General features: G+C 41.2%; 2 protein-coding genes across 6 annotated transcripts in view; one reads left to right on the forward strand and one right to left on the reverse strand.

The window, feature by feature from the left end:
- The window catches only part of METTL8 (methyltransferase like 8), a 107,533-nt gene extending 96,150 nt beyond the window's left edge, over positions 1-11,383 (reverse strand). Inside the window, exons 1-2 of one of the 4 annotated variants that reach the window (XM_011945932.1) lie at positions 10,464-10,572; positions 9,641-9,834 (exon numbers count right to left, since the gene is read on the reverse strand). Coding sequence is in view for 1 of the 4 variants with exons in the window: in XM_011945933.1 (XP_011801323.1) it covers positions 11,260-11,267 (8 nt within the window). In the remaining 3 variants the exon portion in view is untranslated. Of the gene's footprint in view, positions 1-9,640; positions 9,835-10,463; positions 10,663-11,259 lie in introns of those variants that run through there. The other 3 variants (XM_011945933.1, XM_011945931.1, XM_011945930.1) reach the window with 3 other exon arrangements.
- DCAF17 (DDB1 and CUL4 associated factor 17) overlaps positions 10,833-21,668 on the forward strand; it is a 49,183-nt gene continuing 38,347 nt past the window's right edge. For both annotated transcript variants that reach the window (XM_011945928.1, XM_011945929.1), the window contains exons 1-3: positions 10,833-11,289; positions 11,699-11,802; positions 19,545-19,635. In XM_011945928.1, the coding sequence (XP_011801318.1) occupies positions 11,164-11,289; positions 11,699-11,802; positions 19,545-19,635 (321 nt within the window). In that variant the 5' untranslated portion in view covers positions 10,833-11,163. The remainder of the gene's footprint in view (positions 11,290-11,698; positions 11,803-19,544; positions 19,636-21,668) is intronic.

The raw sequence follows: 21,668 nt of genomic DNA on the forward strand, positions 1-21,668 counted from the left end.
AATTGGGTAACAGGCAGAGGGTGGAACTGTTTGGAGGGCTCAAAAGACAGGAAAAATGTGAGAAAGTCTGGAACTTCCTAGAGACTTGTAGGGCTCAGAAGACAGGAAGATGTGGGAAAGTTTGGAACTTCCTACAGACCTGCTGAATGGCTTTGACCAAAATATTGATAGTGATATGGACAATAAAGTCCTACCTGAGGTCGTCTCAGATGGAAATGAGAAACTTGTTGGGAACTGGACTAAAAGTCATTCTTGCTATGCAAAGATACTGGAGGCATTTTGCCCCCGCCCTAGAGATCTGTGGAACTTTGAACTTGAAAGAGATGATTTAGGGTATCTATAGAAAGAAATTGCTAAGCAGCAAAGTGCTCAAGAGGAAGCAGAGCATAAAAGTTTGAAAAATGTGCAGCCTAATAATGCAGTAGAATGAAAAACCCATATTCTGGGGAGAAATTCAAGCCAGCTGCAGAAATTTACATAAGTAACAAAGAGCCAAATGCTAATCACCAAGACAATGGGGAAAATGTCTCCAGGGCATGTCAGAGAACTTTGAGGCAGCCCCTCCCATCACAGGCCCAGAGGTCTAGCAGGGAAAAATGGTTTCCAGGGCTGGGTGCAGGAACCCCCTACTGTGTGCAGCCTCAGGACTTGGTGCCCTGCACCCCAGCTGCTCCAGCTGTGGCTAAAAGGGCCCAAGGTACTGCTCAGGCCATGGCTTCAGAGGGGGCAAGCCCCAAGCCTTGGGAGCTTCCACATGGTATTGAGCCTGTGGGTGCACAGAAGTCAAGAATTGAGTTTGGGGAACCTCTGCCTAGATTTCAGAAGACGTACAGAAATGTCTGGATGTCCAAGCAGAAATTTGCTGCACGGGTGGAGCCCTCATGGAGAACTTCTGCTATGGCAGTGTGGAAGCGAAATGTGGGATTGGAGCCCCCACACAGAGTCCCTACTGGGGCACTGCCTAGTGGAAATGTGAGAAGAGGGCTCCCGTCCTCCAGACCCCAGAATGGTAGATCCAACAGCTTGCACCGTGTGCCTGGAAAAGCCTCAGACACTCAACACCAGCCCATGAAAGCAGCCAGGACAGAGGCTGTGCCCTGCAAAGCCACAGGTGTGGAGCTGCCCAAGGCCATAGGAGCCCAGCTCTTATATCAGCATGCCCTGGATATGAGACATGGAGTCAAAGGAGATCACTTTGGAACTTTAAGGTTTAATGACTGCTCTATTGGATTTCAGACTTGCATAGGGCTTGTAGCCCCTTTGTTTTGGCCAATTTCTCCCATTTGGATTAGGTGTATTTACCCAATGCCTGTACCCCCATTGTATCTAGGAAATAAATAGCTTGCTTTTGATTTTATAGGCTCATAGGCAGAAGGGACTTGCCTTGTCTCAGATAAGACGTAGGACTTAGATTTTTGAGTAAATGCTGGAATAAGACTTTGGGGGACAGTTTGAAGGACACGATTGTGTTTTGAAATGTGAGGACATGAGCTCTGGGAGGGGCCGGGGCAGAATATGGTTTGGCTGTGTCCCCATCCAAATCTCATCTTGAATTGTAGTTCCCATAACCTCCACATGTTGTGGGAGGGACCCAGTGGGAGGTAACTGAATCATGGGGGTGGTTACCCTCATGCTGTTCTCATGATAGTGAGTGTGCTCTCACGAGATCTGATGGTTTTATAAAAGGCTTTTCCTCCACTTTGCTCTGCACTTCTCCTTGCTGCTTCCGGACATGTTTGCTTCTCCTTGTGCCATGACTGTAAATTTCCTGAGGCCTCCCCAGCCATGAGGAATTGTGAGTCAATTAAACCTCTTCCCTTTATAAATTACCCAGTCTCAGGTATGTCTTTATTAGCAGTGTGAGAATGGACTAATACAATGTACATACCACATAATTCAGTAATTAAGTACCTAGGTATATACTCTGGAGCAACTCTTTGTGGCAGCAGAATTATAACACAGTCCCCAAGATACTCACCCCCTTATCCTCTGCATAGTCCACCAGTGTGGATGGGACCTGTGAAAATGATGGACAGTCATCTCCTTCATAGGTTACTTTTATGTAAGACCTCATCTTAGCAGAGGAGGCCAGAGAGACATTCTCCTATTTGCCTTGAAGAAGCAGACTGCCAGGTTGTGAAAAGGGCCATGTGGCAGGGAATAGTTATACATTAGTTATACATTAGTCTCAGAGCTGAGGGCTTCAGTCCTATAGCTGCTAGGAATGGAATTGTGTCAATATCCAGTGAGGGTAGAACAGGACTGTGAGTCGCAGATGAGACCACAGCCCAGGCTGACGCCATAATTTCAGCCTGGTGAGATCCTGAGCAGAAAATTAGGCTATGCTGTTTCAGGACTTCTACCGGACTTTGAGGTAATGAATGGGTGTTAATTTAAGTTACTAAAACTGTGGTAATTTGTTACACAGTAAAAGAAAACTAATGCATTCTTTAACATGTGTGCCAGGAGACAGGGATAAGAATGTCTATAACAGCACTTTTCTAGAAATAAAAAACCTGAAAGAGGCCCGGTGCGGTGCCTCACATCTGTAATCCCAGCACTTTGGGAGGCCATGGCAGGCGGATCATGAGGTCAGGTGTTCGAGACCAGCGTAGCCAACATAGTGAAACCTCGTGTCTCCTAAAAATACAAAAATTAGCCAGGCATGGTGGCAGGCACCAGTAATCCCAGCAACTCGGGACGCTGAGGCAGGAGAATTGCTTGAACCCAGAAGGCAGAGGTTGCAGTGAGCTGAGACTGCGCCACTGTACTCCAGCCTGGGCAACAGAGTGAGACTCTGTTTCAAAAAACACAGAAACAAAAACAAAAAACCTGAAAGAAACAAAAAGCCTAGCTAGTAGAAAGGGGATAAATTATAACAAATTCATACAAGGAAATACAATACAGTAGTAAAAATGAATGAACATCGTAAAATGTAATGTTGAGAAAAATACAGACAAGCTATAGAAGAGTACACATTTGAATGATGTTCAAAAACATTTAAAACAATTTTTTGTTTATCTAAAGAAGAAAGAGGGATCTGGGAACCAGCAGGGCACATAAGAGATGTCAAAGTTTTAGGTAATATTCTGTTTCTTTTTAAGTTGATGATAAGTATATGGGTGTTCATTTTATAACTGTTATTTGTATATTATGCTATGTTATCTGTAACATAGCATAAAAGGATTGATATTCTTTCGAATAAATATTGTTTAAAATAAGAGGGTGAATCTGCAAGCTGTACTATCAATCCTTTAAACCTAAATCTTTCTGAAAACTTCGTATATGCATTAATATACTGTGTGTTCAGACATACATCATTAAAATATAGAAAGGAAAGAAAACATAAGAACCAAACTTGTGGTCAAAAGGTTCAATAACTTCAAAATAAATTTCCAAAAGTGACTTGCACCTGGACTACTACAATCACCCGCTAAGTGGTCTCTTATATTTTACTCTTGTTCTTGATGCTGCAGCCAAGTATCTGTTTAAAAAGAATGTCATATCACTCTAATGGTTTTTCATCACATTTCCACAGTTCCACATGGTCTGACCCCTACCTACTTTTGGGATCCGATTTTATTCCCCTTTCCCACAGCCCTAGCCACATAACAAATCCTAACATTCCTTAGCACTAATGTATAATGCTGATGTGCACCTTTAATAAAATCCAGGCATTGTTTCTTTGGCATCACATCATGTTTCCAATTTGTTCTGAGGAGTTTGGGAATATTTACTGTGTTTCTGCTTTATTAGGATTTCACTTGATTCTTTTCTTTCCTCATCCTTAATATCCACTATATCAGAAGTCCTGTCAACTCTACTTCCAAAATTTATCTTGAATCTTGTTCACTTCTTTCCATCTCTCCTGTTACCACTCTAGTCCAAAACACTATAATCTCTTACCTGGATGAACGCAATAGCCACCTGTCCCCTTCTAACTATTCTTGCCCTCCACAATATTTCTTCTACTCTATAGCCATGATGACCTTTTTGTAACACAAAATAGATCATGTCACTCCCCTCTTCAAAGCCTCCTATCATAACAGAATAAAATCCAAAATTCCTTACCATGGCCTACAAAGCTTGACATGTCTTGGTCCCATTCGACTGCTCCAAGTTTACCTCCCTCCTGCACACTAAAGAGTCACAATGGCCTTCTGAGAGTTTTTGACTTCTTATTATAAGCCTTAGGGATCCTGAACTCAAGCATCCCTTTGCCTGAACTACTACTCTGGACTGTTGCAGATCAGCTCCTCCTCATCATTCAGGGCTCAGCTTACAAGTATTCTCTTTAGAGAGGCCTTCCCTGACCACTCTGGCTAAAGCAGGGTATTCAACCACCCTCCAGCACATCACCCTGTTTTATTTTCTTCACAGCACTTATCACTACCTGAAAATCTTATTTTTTCCATCTATTTATTTGTCGTCTATCTCCTCCCACATGTGGGACCTTGTCTATCCTGTTTACAACTATATGCTAAGCCAAAATTTTTTCCCTGCACATTATGGATGAGAAACAAAAACATGTTGAATAAATGACTTCCTATAGCTTGGTTAAAATTTGTCTCTGAATAAATGTTCAAGTTTAATAACCTGAGTATTTTATACATTTATTCAGTTATACTATGCTTCTTTAAACAAAGTATATGAACAAAAAGCATTTTATTAACTTTTGAATTAATATTTCTTCTTTCTTGTCTTTAAAATATCATGGCTAGGATGGTTAAGTATTCTGTAAACATAACACAGACAAAGAATAGAAAAAAAAAAAGAAGAACCAATATTTGTTCTATGCCCAAAACTAAGAGAAGTTATTTTCCAGTCATAAAACTGTATCTATTTATGCCATTTTACCTTCAACACATGGAAAATATCTACTTTATAGGTAGAAGTCTTAAGGATTTAAGTTTTTTTGAAAGTTATTTAATAATATTGTGACTTCCTACTGATTTAAAGAATAAGTGGAGACTATATCTGCATCTAAGCTAAAAGTAGCTGCTATTGCCAGGTATTGTGGTATATGCCTATAATCCCACTATATATCCCAGCTACTCGGAAGGCTGAGGTGGGATGATTGCTTAAGCCCAGGAGTTCAGGACCAGTCTTTGAGATTTATTCCCAAGAAAATAAAATAAAGTAAAAAAAAAAAAAAAAAAGTACTTAGCTGCTGATAATAGATGCTATACAAACATATTGTTTTTTATAGTCCATTCATTCATTCAACATACATATGCATTAACTGCATTTTAGGTAGTGTAAAGCAGGGAGAATTATATTACTACTCAGTTTCTGCCCAGGTTAGTTGGGAAGACAGACAAATGACAATTCTAATATAGTGCCACAACAGTGTAGACAGTAACATGGAAGCACAGAAAAGGCTAGTAAGTAAGCTGGAGGAGTTAGGGGAAGGGTCTCAGTGGAGCTCGGATACCTGCAATGAGTCTTGAGATAAACTGATAAGAGGAGAGGAAAGGAAGCTTCAGATAAAAAAAATCTCAAATATAAAGGCACATTGGCTTGAGAAAGTCGGCAAACATGTCAGAACCACAAAAGCAAACATGAGGGATGGCCAAAGAGATGAAGCTGAAAATGTGGGCAGATAATGAAAATGTGGGAAGATAATGAACTGCCCGCTGCTCTACCCAAAGAGATTCCGATTTTGTACTATAAGGTATACCTTATGTGAACCCCTAGGGATTTTGTACACGTATCTTCAAGCCTATGAGATTTCTGTAGGAGAAACCTTTCATTTTCAATTTGATAAAAATCTTTTAAAAAAAGAATATTAACAAAAGGACACTGGATCATCTGAATGAGCACTTTTTAATTGAGTGCTGTCACAAGATTTGAATTCACACATGTGTGTTTAGGAGTGTATTGCTAAACAAGTGATGCTGTTTGTCACTGGTGCATGTTAACGAGAATGAAATGGGGACTACTATATGTAAATGATGTTGTTTGTCAAGGGAAGGACAAATGAAGCCATGACATATTGAACAAAGGAAGGTTTTGTGGTGATTTAAATAAAGAGGTGAAGGCATCAAGTAATTTCTCAACACAAGGGTAATATGAACAGACCTTTCTTTAAGGAAGGTACTCCACAGAGGACATTCATGATTAGAGAGCTTTTTAGGTTCAACTAAAGTCTCATTGCTCACAATCATTTGAATTTACTGGTTTTATAGCTTTGTTTCATTTAACTTGTAGATGTTTGGGTGTTATTGGTGTATAAAAGATACAATACACACACACAAATTAAAAAGACAAAAAAAAAGAAAGAGACAACATGAAGAGTTTATACCTAGTTTTATCTTTGCATATATGTGACATACTAAAAAGGTTTTAAGTTAACAGTGGAAGATTCTGGGTATCTTATTTGGGTGTAAGAAATACTGCTCGGCTGGGTGTGGTGGCTCATGCCTGTAATCCCAGTACTTTGGGAGGCAGAGGCGGGCGGATCACCTGAGGTCAGGAGTTTGAGACCAGGCTGACCAATATGATGAAACCCCATCTCTACTAAAAATACAAAAATTAGCCAGGTGTGGTGGCATGCGCCTGTAATTCCAGCTACTCGGGAGGCTGATACAGGAGAATCACTTGAACCCGGGAAGCAGAGGTTGCAGTGAGCCAAGATCATGCCACTGCACTCCAGTCTGGGCAACAAGAGCAAAAAACTCCATCTCAAAAAAAAAAAAGAGAAAGAAATTCTGCTATGGGCCAGGAGTGGTAGCTTACGCCTGTAATCCCAGCACTTTGGGAGGCCAAGGTGGGGGGATCATCTGAGGTCAGGAGTTCATGACCAGCCCAGCCAACATGGCAAAACCCCGTCTTTACTAAAAATATTAAAATTAGCCAAGTGTGGTGGTGCACGCCTATGATTCCAGCGACTGGGGAGGCTGAGGCAGGCGAATCACTTGAACCTGGGAGGTGGAGGCTGCAGTGAGCTGAGATCGCCTCACTGCACCCCAGCCTGGGCAACAGAGCAAGACTCCATCTCAAAAACAAAAAACAAAAACAGCAACAAAAAAGGGCCTGTCTAGGGACTAGGGGAGGGACAGCATTAGGAGAAATACCTAATGTAGGTGACAGGTTGATGGGTGCAGCAAATCACCATGGCACGTGTATACCTATGTAACAAAACTGCACGTTCTACACATGTACCCCAGAACTTACAGTGTAAGAAAAATAAATAAATATATAAGAAATTCTGCTATGGGTGTTTGCAGCCACTGAAACAATGCAACAGGCAAGTGACAGGTTGTGCTTTAGGAAAATCACCCTGGCACCTGTATGGAGGAGGGTTGGAATTAAAAGTACCCAAGTGATAGCAGCAGGAGGCAGACAAATCCTAGGCAGATGGGGGTGGGTCCCCAGTGAAACCTGACCTTTAAGCTGAAGACAGTTTAAAGCCTAGCTACATGTCCTGAATAAATCTAAGGACCAGATGGAGAACCTCTCTTCCCATTTGGCACACTTTCCTCTGATTGATACCTACCCTTCTCTCATTTGTTTTTTCATATTGTTGTGCCCACCTTTGAGTGGTGCCTTTGTTTCAGCCTCTTTTGCATACTCACAAATCAGTCACCTGGCACTTCCCTATTCTGAGCCCATAAAAGCCCCAGACCCAGCCATGCTGGAAGAGACGCCACCCTACTTTGGGTGGGGGACCACCCTTGCGTCCCCCCTTGGCTGAGAATAAAAGGAGTTAACCAGCTTGCTTTAGGCAGACAGTAAAGGAAGGGTCCATGAAGAACCTACGACCTGCCCCAAAAGTGCTTACACCAGATGTTTAGCGCAGATAAGGGAACTTGCACAGAGGGGTTGCCTAAACATGCCCACAGTAGATTCCATTCCCTAACACATGTGCAGTAAGGGAAATAATCAATATGGAGTAGCTCAGACTAAGGGCCCATAAGCACAATGGAAGGATGAGGTGGAGCTTCCAGAAATTTGCATGTTAAGCCCAGGTATTCAACTGTAAAGGGGGCAACCAGCAACCTGCTTTCAGGACCCCTTTCTTTACTGAGAGCTTTCCTTTCACTAAATAAATTCTGCTCCGCTCACTCTCTGGGGTCCACACATCTAATTCTTCCTGGTTGTGAGACAAAAACTCAGACCTAGCTGAGCTGAGAGCAAAAATCCTGCATCAAGAGTTGTTCTGTTGCTCAATGAAACTCTTCTCTGTCCTCCTCACCCTCCAGTTGTTACTGTAATCTCATTCTTGGACACGGGACAAGAGCTCAGGATGCCACCAAACATGGGTAGGAAGAAGACAGTAACACAGTAGCTCTCCGCCCCACCAGCAGCACCTGGTGGCCACCCCATGCAACAGGAAGCAGGGCAGGTGGCCAGGCCAGCCCCAGAGCTGTGGGCTGGAGTGGAGTAACAGGACTGATAGGGCTGTTAACACGCCCCTGTTCATCAGGCTGCAGATGGCAGGTCTAAAAGAGCTGTTAGCATGATGTAACACCCACCTCTGGGGCTTCTGACCCATTTGGTTACCACCACCTTCCCCTAGTCTGGACTCCAGAGTCCACTGTGGGAGTCACTTGTGACATGCCTGGTCCAGTAGCAAACGGTGCATGGAGCCAGCTCCTGTGTCGGCACTTGGAGCAACCAGCTGGACGCCACACAACTCTGCACTCGCCAGCTCAGACACCCTCTCCTGCCAGGGACTGAGCCCACAGTCAGGTGGCCACAGGATCCATGCCTGCATGCAAGCCAGGAGTGGCCCAGTGGGCCAGTTGTGCAGGGCACCTCCTGTGGCAATCCCAGCCCAAGAAAGGCCTGGGTAGGTCTCTGGCTGCGGAGGTCTCCGGTTGGCAAAGCAACGTCAAAAAAAAAAAAAAATCCTGTGTCACAAGTAAGGCAGAAATTAGAAGGCTGCTTAATAATGTGATAAAAAATGGTGAAGCCCTAAATTACTTAGATGAAATGAAGATGAGATGGATAAGAGAATCTAAAGGACTTGGTTGTGGGTGAGGAACAGCAAGGCATCCAGGATGACTCTCCTTTGGTGATGACTTAGGGGTGAAATAAAGGCCACAGGAAAGAAGATAAACAAGTGGGGGCAAAGAGGAAGAAGAAATGAGAGAGTTGATGAATTCAATTCAGCAATGATTTCAATTTCATTTAAGCCAAAGAAAACCCAGTTATCTGTTCAGGGTTCCAGTTGTCTCAGTGACAGCTGCATTCATGAATTACCAAATTAACTATTGTAGCACTCTCTAAAAATATACAAAGCACTCTACCGTATGCTGTAAATAAGTCATGAAAAATCAGCAAAAGCTCGAGGCCTGAAGGAAATTCAGCAGCGTTAAAAAGAGATATGGCCAATTTTTACTAAACACTTAAACTGTGACCTAACACACTCACCAGTACTGTAAGTACTCTCCTAATGTTATCAACAGATTCTTGGAAACTGACTGTAAGCAAAACGACATATAACAAAACCATTTTACCATAGGCCAATTTATACAAACAAGAGTTAAGTTCCCATAACATATTTCTGGTCACAAAAACATCACCAAACTCCTAAATAAAAACCAAAACACTTCTAATATTAAACACTGAAATAAATGGGAGCTATACATACATTTAAGGAAGATTAATAAAAACAAGTGAGATAGTTATTTACCCAATTATTTCAGTTCAAGGTCGAGGGTGGCTGAAGCCTATACCCTCAGCTCAGGGTGCAAGGTGGGAACCAACCCTTGCACACGAAGACATTCCATCGCAGGGAGCACTCACACCCACACTCAGACAGGACAGACAGACAAAGCCAATTCACCCAGCCTGCACTGAGATGTGGGAGGCAGTACCCTGGGGCACCTGGTGAAAACCCATGCAGACGTGGGGAGAAGTGGCAAGGTCCACAAAAACAGTAGCCCCAGTAGGAACTTATTATTATTTTTTTCTCCTCAAGTTATACAAAATGACACTGAACGAAAAAATGCCATAAGAGACCCTGCTGTACTGTACTTTTTGCTCTGCCAGTCAGCACCTATGAACAAGAGGTAGCATGCCCACGTGGGAGATACAGCGGCACCACCCTTAAGGGACTTAGAGCAAGGCAGTGGGACACATGTAGTACGTGCTTGCTGAAAGTTTAGTGTGCTGGGAACTTTGAACACATGGCAGGGCTAAAGTGTATCTTTTACTTAGAGACATCGACAAGGAATATCTTAGGCCGTCCAATAAGAATGTAAGCATTTCATATTTTATTCCCTATAAAGAAAAAAGAATAGAGGCGAGAGGAAAGAAAATGAAGCAATGATCGCAAAACCAGCCAGAGTCCCGGCAGGCCACCCAAGGACTGGCCTCCGGGAAAGAGTAACTCAGTACCAGTTTGGAGGGTGAAACTAAGAGTGAATGGGAAGCCATCATCTTCCTAATACAAAAGCACAGTTTACCGTCCCTCTCAGCCAACGTGCGGCTGAAGGGAAAGCCGCGGGGCGTACCTTTAGCACGGGACGCTGCTTTGGGGGGATCGCCCTCGACACAGCGCCCCTCCTGGCACTTGGCCAGAACCTCCCAGGGCGAAGGTCAGGGGCCGAGAGGCTTGCGGGTACCGGGGCAGTGAGGGACGGATACCTAAGCGCAGGGCGCACACACGAAGCGGAGACTCGGAGGCGTGAGCATCGCGTCCCCAAGGATCTGCCCAGCGAGCCACTGGCAGCGCAGTACGGCGCGCCTACTAGACAGCGCAGCCTCCGTGGGCCGGAGGAGGCGGGGCCGCGGCTTGCAGAGGCGGGGCCCGGCAAGACCCCGCTCCCAGCCGCCTGACGGGAATTGTAGTTCTTGGGAGAAGCCAGGCTGCCTCACGAGGCACTGGGAACTACATTTCCCGGTGAGAGAGCGGCTCCGGCCGGTCGCGCCGTACCGGAGCGTCGCACTGTTAGCAGCCAGAGAGCCTGGGAGGGGCAGATCGAAAAGGGAGTACTTCTTCCCTCGTCTCCGTGCTCTGGCGGTGCAAGAGGCTTTGCTTTCCCTCGCCCCGCCGTCGGGTGCCCCCTGCCCGCCTCCCCGTGTCAGCTTTTCCTGGGCCCCGCCAGGAAAGTCTAGGCGTGGAAATTCGGAGGCAGCGGCGGCTGCCCAGCACGGGAGTGTGGGGCGCGCCCCTCAGCGGCCCAGCCTACACAGGGTCCGGCCCGCGCCTCCATGGGCCCGACCCGGAAGCCCAACGTGTGCCGCCGGCTGAGTCGCCGGGCTCTGGGCTGCTTCTCACGCGACGCAGGCGTGGTGCAGAGGACCAACCTGGGCATCCTGCGGGCGCTGGTGTGCCAGGTGACCGCCCACCGGCCAGGACGGGACCGAGGGCCGCGGGCGCCTGGAGGCCTAGCCTCCTGAGGGGATGCGGTTTTAACGCGCTTGGGCCCCCCTTTATAGGGTCACTTGTGATGGGGAGGAGGATACAAGCCCAGAATCTGGGAGTTTAGTCAATAGGTGGTAATAGGGCCACCAGATGTTTTTAGTTTTACGCTTCTTATGTTTTACCTGGGAACAATTATTCTAATAGTTGACCACCTTATTAAGCCAAAACATGAGGACAGAGTCGAGGAAGGATGCAAAATAATGTTTTTAAATAACATAGGTGAAATTATATTGCTTTGAATATTTAAAATCCAACTTAAAATTGGTGCACAGTGGAAGCCTAAGAGTTCTTTCCTAAACGGAAATTCTTTGTGTCTTTTAGGAAAGTACTAAATTTAAGAATGTTTGGACAACTCATTCCAGGTCACCTATAGCCTATGAGAGAGGAAGAATATATTTTGACAATTATCGGCGCTGTGTCAGCAGGTAACTTTTTATTGATAATTTTGCTGTAATTCACCTCACTGTTGATCTTAACTAATTCGTATAGAACCACATGCCTACATTAGTGCCTACTGAAATAAAATGAAAAAATGGGTCCAAAATAAGAGTAAGGAGTAAAAAATGCACGTGATTTTAAAATCTTGTTAAAGTTGCAGGTGTCATTTTTGTAAATACCAACTTAAAGCAAAACTATAGTGCAGGCAAAACCATAGATTGTTCAGAGTACTGTTTAGTATTTTATTCTACTTACACCACAGTCAAGAAATTCAGTTGCCGACCAAATAATTAGATGCTGCTTTGGGGAATTGATGGATTGTGTTTTGGAAGTACTTGCCTTTTTTTTTTTTTTTTAAAGAGACATTTTTTCAAACAAAAGCCTAGTATTTAGAGATCCAAAATGTTTCACAGTCAACCTCATCCACAACTGTCCAACATGAGGGGGGAAGGAAAGCCACAATGTATCCCCATATGTTCATTACCCAGATTCAAAAACTATCAAGATTTGCCACATTTGCTTTATCTAACCCACTTTTCCTTTTGCATTACCTCTTTTAAAGCATATTCTAAACGTACATCAGTTTGCATTTTTTTAAAAATGGGCATTTTCTTTTTAAACGCTTTATTAGGATATAATTCACATACCATATTATTTACCCATTTAAAGTGTACATTTCAATAATTTTTAGTACATTCACAGATGCATGTAATCACTACCACAGTTAATTTTAGAGCATTTTCATCACCTCAAAATAGAACCATGTACCTTTCAGCAATCACTTCAATACCACCATTACCCTGAGCCCTAAGCAACCACTAGTCTGTTTTCTGTCTGTAGATTCACCTATTCTGGACTTTTCATATAAATGGAATCATATAATATGTGGTCTTTTGTGACTGGCTTTTTCCCTTTGCGTGTTTTCAAGGTTCATCCATGTTGTCACATGCATCAGAATTCCTTTATAAAGTTGAATAATATTGCATTGTATCAGTTACCACATTTTACTTACCCATTTATCAGTTGTTAGACATTGGTGTTTCCACCTTTTAGCTATTATAAATAATGCTGCTATAAACATTTCCATGTAAGTTTTTATGTGGGCATTTATTTTCAGTTCTGGATTATACCTAGGAATGGAATTGGTAGGTCGTAAGGTTATATTGTAACTGCGTTTAATAGTTGGAAGAACTACCATACGCTTTTCTAAAGTGGTAGTACCATTTTATGTTCCCATAAGCAGTATATGAGGGTTCTGATTTTTCCACATTCTTGTCAACACTTGACGTGTGACACACAGTATCTCATTATGGTTTTGATTCCATTTTCCTGATGGCTAGTGATGTCAGGCATCTTTTCTTGTGCATGTTGGCCATTTGTATGTTATTCTTTGGAGAAATGTTTGGTTAGATATTTTGTCCATTTGTAAATTTTTTTTTTTTTACAAAAATCCTTACATATTTTAGATACAAGTCCCTTATCAGATATATGATTTACAAATACTTTCTCCCATTGTGTAGATTGTCTTTTTACTTTCCTAATGTTATTGTTTGAAACACAGAGAGGTTAATTTTGTTTGTTTGTTTTTTTTTGAGACAGTGTTTCACCCTTGTCGCCCAGGCTGGAGTGCAATGGTGTGATCTCGGGTCACTGCAGTCTCCACCTCCCGGGTTCAGGTGATTCCCTTGCCTCAGCTTCCCAAATAGCTGGGACTACAGGCATGCACCACCATGCCTGGCTGATTTTGTATTTTTAGTAGAGATTGGGTTTCTCCATTTGGTCAGGCTGGTCTCGAACTCCCAACCTCAGGAGATCTGGCCGCCTTGGCCTCCCAAAGTGGTGGGATTGCAGGTGTGAGCCACTGTGCCCAGCCACAGAGAGGTTAATTTTGATGAAGTCCAATTTATCTAAATTTTTTTCATTACTCATGCTTTTGGTGTCATATCTAAGAATCCATTGCAAAATTTGAGGTCATGAAGATTTGCCCCTAGGTTTTTTTCTAAAGGGTTTATAGTTTTAGCTCATGTTTAGGTGGTTGATCCCACTTGGAGTTAATTTTAGTGTATGATATAAGGTAGGTATCCAACTCCATTTTTTTTTAAACATGTGACTGTACATTTGTCCCAACACCATTTATTAGAAAGACTTTTCTTTCTTCACTGCAAGGCCTTGCCACGCTTGTCAAAAATCAGTTGACCACGGACACTTTTGGATTTATTTCTGGACGTTCAAGTCTATTCCACTGATCTGTATGTCTGTCCTTATGTCAGTACCACATTGTCTTGATCACTGCTGCTGTGTTATTTCTTCTTTAAATGCTTGGTGAAATTAACCATTGAAAGCATCTGGGTTTGGCACCTTCTGTTTTGGTAGGTTATTCATTATTGATTACATTTCTTTAATAGATACAGACTTATTCAAGTTATCTAATTCTCCTTGGGTAAATTTTGATAGATTGTGTCTTTCGAGGAATTCATCTAAATTATCCAAACTTGTGAGCCTACACTTATTCATAATGTTTCTTTATTACTGTTTTAATGTCCATGAGATCGATAGTGACAGCCACTCTTTAATTTCTCATATTAGTAATCAATTTTGTTGACCTTTTCAAAAAAACAGCTTTTGGTTTTGTTGATTTTCTCTATTGATTTTTGGTTTTCAATTTTACTACTTTCTGACTAATTTTTGTTATTTCTTTGCTTACTTTGGTTTTAATTTGCTCTTCTTGTACTAGTTTCCTAAGGTAGAAATTAGATTACTGATTTTAAGTCTTTCTCCTTTTCTGCATATGCACTTACTGCTATACCTTTTCCTCTAAGCGTTGTTTTTGTTGCATTCCACAAATGTTGATATGTTGTATATGCATTTTCATTTAGTTCAAAATATTTTTAAATTTCTCCTGAGATTTCTTTGACCCATGTGTTATTTAGATATGTGTTGTTCACTCTCCAAATATATTGGGATTTTCCAGTTATCATTGTTTTATTGATTTGCGGTTTAATACCACTGTGACCTGAGAGCATACTTTATATTAGTTCTAGTCTTTTAAATTTGTTAAGGTGTCTTTTATGGCTCAGAATGTGGTCTATCTTGGTGAATGTTTCATGTAAGCTTGAGAAGAATGTGTATTCTGCTGTCGTTGGATGAGATACTGAGTTGACTGATGGTACCTTGCAGTTTAAGTATATGCGTAATTACTAACTTTCTGCCAGCTGGAGATGTTCATTACTGATGGGTGTTGAAATCTCTATCATAGTGAGTGGATTTATCTATTTCTCCTTGCATTTCTATCCGTGTTTGCCATATTGTGTTTTGATACTCTGTTGTTAGATGCATGTATATTAAAGATTGTTATGCCTTCTTGGAGAATTGACACCTTTTTCATTATCTTATGCCCCCTTAATCCTTGGTAATTTTCCTTGCCAAATTCGACTTTGTCTGAAATTAGTATAGCTACTCCAGCTTTCTTTTGTTTAGTGTTTGCACATTGTATCTTTTGACTTTTAATCTATCTGTGCCTTTTTTTTTTCCCCACAAAGTGAGCATCTGACTGTGTCTCCTAGGCTGGAATGCAGTGGCACAATCATAGCTCACCATAACCCCGAACTCCTGGACTGAAGCAGTCCGAACACCTCAGCCTCCCAAGTAGCTAGGACTATAGGCATGTGGCTATTTTTAAAACAATTTTTTTTAGAGATAGGGGTCTCAGTCGTGCTGTGTTGCCCAGGCTGATCTCATACTCCTGACCTCAAGTAATCCTCCCACCTCAGCCTCTGCTGAGGATTACAGACATGAGCCACCAGAACACTTCAGGTATTTCACGTCTCTCACTACTTGCTCTTACGCTCTCTGAAGAGAAATCCAAGTTAATTCTTATTGTTCCCCCTATGTAGTTAAGGTACTTTTTTTTATCTGGCTTCTTTCAAGATTTTCTCTTCACTTTTGAATTTCTGCAGTTTGCATATGCTTCCCAGATTTGTGGCTTGATGTCTGTCAGTTTTGGAAAATTCTCAGCCAATATTACTTCAAATATTTATTTTTCTCTCATTTTCGTCCTTCCTGGTATTCCCATTATGTGGATGTTTTATACCTTCTCCAATTTTCCCATAGTACTTGAATATTCTGTTCTACTTTTTCTTTCTTTTTCCTCTTTTATTCCTCAGCTTGGGAAGTTTCTGTTGACCTATCTTTAAACTTACTGATTCTTTCCTTGGCTGCATACACTCTACTGATGACTGTTAAAGGCATTCTTCATTTCTCTTATGGTGTTTTTTATTTCTAGTATTTCTTTTTTTTCTTTTCTTTTTTTTCAAATTTTTATCTCTGCTTAATTTGCCCATCTTTTCTTGCATGGTGTCCACTTTTCCCATCCCTGATCCTGTTAATCAGCTATTTAATTAGTTTAGAAATGAGGTCTTGTAACCAGGTGCGGAGGCTCACACCTGTAATCTCACACTTTGGGAGGTCTAGGCAGGCAGATCACTTGAGTCTACGAGTTCGAGACCAGCCTGGCCAACATGACGAAACCCCATCTCTACTAAAAAAACAAAAATTAGCTGGGCATCGTGGCACATACCCATAATCCCAGCTACTCCAGAGGCCAAGGCAGAAGAATTGCTTGAACTCGGGAGATGGAGGTTGCAGTGAGTTGTGATTGTGTGCCCCTGCACTCCAGCCTGGATAACAGAGCGAGACTCAAAAAAGAAAACCCCCCAAAACCCCAAACAAACAATAAAAAACAAGAAATGAGGCCTTGCTTTGTTGCCCAGGCTGGAGTGCAGTGGCTTTTCACAGGTATGATCATGGTGCACTGTAGCCCCAAACTCCTACACTCCAGTGATCCTCCTCCCTCAGCCTCCTGAGTATAGCTGGAACTACAGTCGCATATCATAGCACCTGGCTTAATCATAGTTATTTTAATTTCCTGGTCTGCTAATTCTAAAATCTCCACGATATCTGAATCCAGTTCTGATGTTTGTTTTGTTTCTTCAAACTTTTGTATTTTGCCTGTTAGCATCATCACACCTGGCTTAATCATAGTTATTTTAATTTCCTGGTCTGCTAATTCTAAAATCTCTGCCATATGTGAATCCAGTTCTGATTGTTTTGTTTCTTCAAACTTGTATTTTGCCTGTTAGCATGCCTTGTGATTTTTTTGGTTGAGGACTATGTATGATATATTGGATAGGCCAGGCACAGTGGCTCACCCCTGTCATCCCAGCACTTTTGGAGGCCAAGGTCTGGGGATTGCTTGAGCCCAGGAGTTCGAGACCAGCCTAGGCAACATGGCAAAACCCCATCTCTACAAAAAATATCAACATTAGCCGGGCATGGTGGCACACACCTATAGTCCCAGCTACCAGGGAGGATGAGGTGTGAGGATCGCTTGAGCCTGGGAGGTCAAGGCTGCACGAGCCATCAGCATGCCACTGTACTCCAGCCTGAGCAACAGAGCGAGATTCTGTCTCAAAAAAGAATTTACAAATTTAAGATATATTGGATTAAAAGAGTTGAAGTAAATAGGCATTTAGAGTGAGATTTTGTGTTTATCTGAGTAGGAGTTTGGCTATGATTATTGTTTGTTGTAGTTGTGGGTATCGGAGGTTAAAATTTCCTCTAGTGTCCTTATTTTTGTCTCCCGCATTGTTGGCTCCAGTGGCTTATTCCTGGGCTTATGTTCCTGGAAAGCTGTGATTGTCAGTATCCACCTTTCTCTCCAGTTTTGGAGGCAGCAGTTTGCCCTGTGACCTCAATTCTCTGATGGATCTAGGAAGAATTATGGATTTTCAGATTGTTCAGCGTTTTTTGTCTTGTGTGGACAGACAAGAGTGGCACTTCCAGGCTGTTTTCATCTTGGACCAGAAACCAGAATTTAGAGAGAATAATCAGCTTTTGAGATTTGTTCTAACCCCAAGAGGGCTCTGTCCTGCTATCTTTTTCTGGTGATTTCTGGCAAATTAGCCAGCCTACAGTTTAGCCTATATCTCCAATTAGTCTACCAATCTCCTCCCATTTGCCTTTCATCACAAACTCACAGGTTTTGTGAGTGCTCTTAGGCCTTAACTTCTCCACACTGTGTTGCAAATGAAGTTAGTTTTTCTGGAAAGAGCTGCAGAGCTATCTGTTTTATGGCCTGCTTCTCCCCTCCTGCACAGTTTCTGAGCTAAGGGTCTTTAGCTGGTTGTGGGAGTCAATGCCATGCTTCTCTCTGAGTGACTCCCCTACTAGAAGCTGAGCATTTGGAGTTGAGGAAACACTGGCCTCAGATCTTCTCAGCTTGTCTCTCTCAGTATAGGACCACTATTTTCTAAGGAGGAATAAAGCCAATTAGGGCCTCAGTATCCTCAGCTGTGCTACATCCAAGGTAGATCCTCCATCCCATGAATAGGGGCTGGGTGGAAGAAGGGAGCCCCACCTCTTGACTGTACTGACCCAGGACTCAGCCCCAGCAGTAGGCAGCTGGGGACTGATGAGAAATGCTGTCATCCCACCCCTCCTGGGAAGATAGCCCTCTGAGTGGAAGCTTGGAATACAAGGAGCCTTGTCCTCTTGCCTGCACCAGTCTGGAGTGGAGTTTCCATCTTGCTGAGCTGGGATTGGGAAGGAAGGGACTATGTCCTGATTCAGACACCACAGACTCACTATTCTTACTTAGCAGTAGGTTTTCTTGAATAAATGTTTCTTCATATGCTGTATGTCCCCAGGACCATTTGCAGAGACTTTAAAGAGTTGTCCTTTTATGATTTTCACCAGTTTTGCCAAAGAGTTTGTCCACAGAGTTCTTCATGCCCTCATGCTGGAAGTGGAAATCTGGACATGTTCTTATCTTGTCATGTCATTATCACACCTAGGAAAATGAGCAACAGTGACAGAAATGATCATTTAATGTCAAGTTTATAACTTCCACGATTTAAAGATACCTGCTTTAACTTAAAAAAAAATTAGAGTAAGTGGTGTTCATTAGTGTTCTAATGATTAAATATTATTGAGTTATCTAATGTCCAGGGGTGTTTTATCTACAGATTATAATCGCATATGAAGTTGCCTTCATTCCTGTGAAACTGTTTGGTTTAAACTTTTGAATCAGTGAGAGAATGTCAAAGAGATATAATAAAATTATAGCCTGAAAATTGTTTCTCTTTCAACAGTAATTTAATTTCAGAGTTCATTCAATATTGGCAGAAGTATAAACCTAACGTTTCTGAAAAGTAATTTGGGAGTAAAGAAAAAGCCATAAAGGATTTTTGTTGTTGTTGTTTGTTTTTTGTTTTTTTTTTAATCCACTAGTTTTCATCCTAAAATAATGGGACCCTTTTTATCCAGTAATTTTCATTTTAAATATCAGAACAATAGTTTTTGATCTTGATGGAATTCAGATATTCTTAGTAAATGTTCAGAGGTAAAGAAAGAATTTAATATGAAACAGCTTTGGAAAACAATGTACAGGTACATACATGTATATAAACCAGAAGGAAATGAACCGAAATGTTAATAAGGGTTATTTTGGCAGTTTTATAGTGAGTGTTGTAAACTGTGTTAATCTTGTTATATTTTTAAGATTTTTTTCTATGAATTATGTGATCAGAAAAAATACTAACATTTAGTTAAGAAGAGGAAAGCAAATGTGCCTTGGTATTTCAAATCTCTGAATAAAAGTAGTCTCTCAAACCTGAACAAATACTGTCTTGGTTATCAAGAATAATAATCATTTATTTTTGTTTTTTCCCAGTGTTGCATCTGAGCCAAGAAAACTTTATGAAATGCCAAAATGTTCCAAATCAGAAAAAATAGAGGATGCTTTATTATGGGAATGCCCAGTGGTAAGATTTGTTTTTAGAACACTTGTTTATAAAGCAGTTTTAGCCTAGAAGAACCGGTTATTATTAACATATTGCATAAAAGAATACAACTTAAATATCATAGTGACTCTTGCATCTTTAAAGCAATCAAGATGAGATATATCTTTTATTTTCCTCATGAAATAATTTCTGTATTAAAAGTACTAATATTATGAATGTGTTTTTAAAATTAGGTAGAATTTTTTTAGATCCTGAAAACTAGAACGTTATAATCGATTAAAAGTTATATAAGCAGCATAAGCTTATGTATAATTATCTTAGTGTTTAAGAGATCATTCCACTCAATATACTGAAACAATAACAAAGTATTTAGATCAACACTTATTTTACGTGAATGTTGTTAGGAAAATAATAAAGATAAAGTAATAGGATAAGCTCATTTTCATAAGACTAGCTTTGCCTGGGTGTATATTTTTCAGAACACTGTTTTCATGGACTATTAACAGGTGCCAGAGGAATTAGGGAGAATTGGGCTGTGAAAAACTAAGTTTGGGACATACTGAGTTTGAGAACTTAAACATGTTTATTGATAGAATTACTTCTCAGAGCCTTTAATAATAATAATAATAATAATAATACAATAATACTAATAGGTATGATGATTGTCAAGCCATTTCCCCAAATTCTTTTGATCATAGAACTTCCTTGTTTGAGGAATATTTCTAAATACAGGTTGAGCATCCCTAATCTGAAAATCTGAAATCTGACATGCTCCAAAATTCAAAACTTTTTGAATGCCGACATGATGCCACAGGTGGAAAATTTTACACCTGACCTCATGTGACAGGCACAAAATTTAAAATATTATGTAAAATTATCTTCAGGATACATGTATAAGATATATATGAAACATAAATGAATTTTGTATCTAGACTTGGGTCCCATGCCCAAGATACCTCATTATGTATACGCAAATATCCCGAAATCCAAAGAAATTCAGATCTGAAACACTTCTGGTCCCAAGCGTTTCAGTAGGAAAAGGGATAATCGACCTGTATTTGTTTTCTATAGGATCAGTGCTTGTTCTAAGAAATGCACTTAGGAAATACTACAGCAGATTAATCAGGTCTTTGAATCTGGTTGGTTGTCCTTTAGGAAAAACGGAATTCATAATACGTGACCAAAAATAATTTTTAAAGGATAAGAGGCTATATGTTAAATTTACTGTTAATGTTTTTTTCAGGCTATCATTTTTACATAAAGTTTTAGTTTTCTGGGGCTGCTGCTTTTTCTCTGAATACTTATTGTCTGTTTATTGAAGGCTCCTATTTAAAAATTAGAAAGCTTTTAAACCTATGTTTTCTTCTTCAACTCCTTACTGAAAGCTGAAAATAACTGTCATGCCTTTGGCAATTTAAAGCTTTTTGATCCATTTTCATTGGGGAGTATGGGGGAAGATGACAGATTTCTTAATTGAGAGAGTTTTTAATACCCTAATATAAAACACCAAAAATTTAGTAACCTAATTCCTATACTCACCGTTTTGTTTGTTTGTTTGTTTGTTTTGAGACGGTCTCCCTTTGTTGCCCAGGCTGGAGTGCAGTCGCATGATCTCGGCTCACTGCAACCTCCGCCTCCCAGGTTCAAGCAATTCTCCTGCCTCAGCTTCCCAAATAGCTAGGACTACAGGCACCCACCACCATGCCCCGCTGATTTTTGTATTTTTAGTAGAGACGGGGTTTCTCCATGTTGGCCAGGCTGATCTTGAACTCCTGACCTCTCGTGATCCGCCCGCCTCGAACTCCCAAAGTTCTGGGATTACAGACATGAGCCACCATGCCCGGCCCCTATTCTCACTTATTTTTAAACATTTTATTCTCATTTCAACTGCAGCAAGATTTTCTCTTAAGAAAAACCAGGAAGCATATTGAATTGTTGTTAACACACTGATATGAAACTACTTTTAAGTTAGTGTCCATCTTTTCCAAGACTCTGTGAATTACAACATTTTGTTTAAGAACATAGTTCAAATGTATTATATTTGCTGCTTCAAA

Source organism: Colobus angolensis, unplaced genomic scaffold (assembly GCF_000951035.1).
Source record: "Colobus angolensis palliatus isolate OR3802 unplaced genomic scaffold, Cang.pa_1.0 Scaffold247, whole genome shotgun sequence".
Classification (NCBI taxonomy): domain Eukaryota; kingdom Metazoa; phylum Chordata; class Mammalia; order Primates; family Cercopithecidae; genus Colobus; species Colobus angolensis.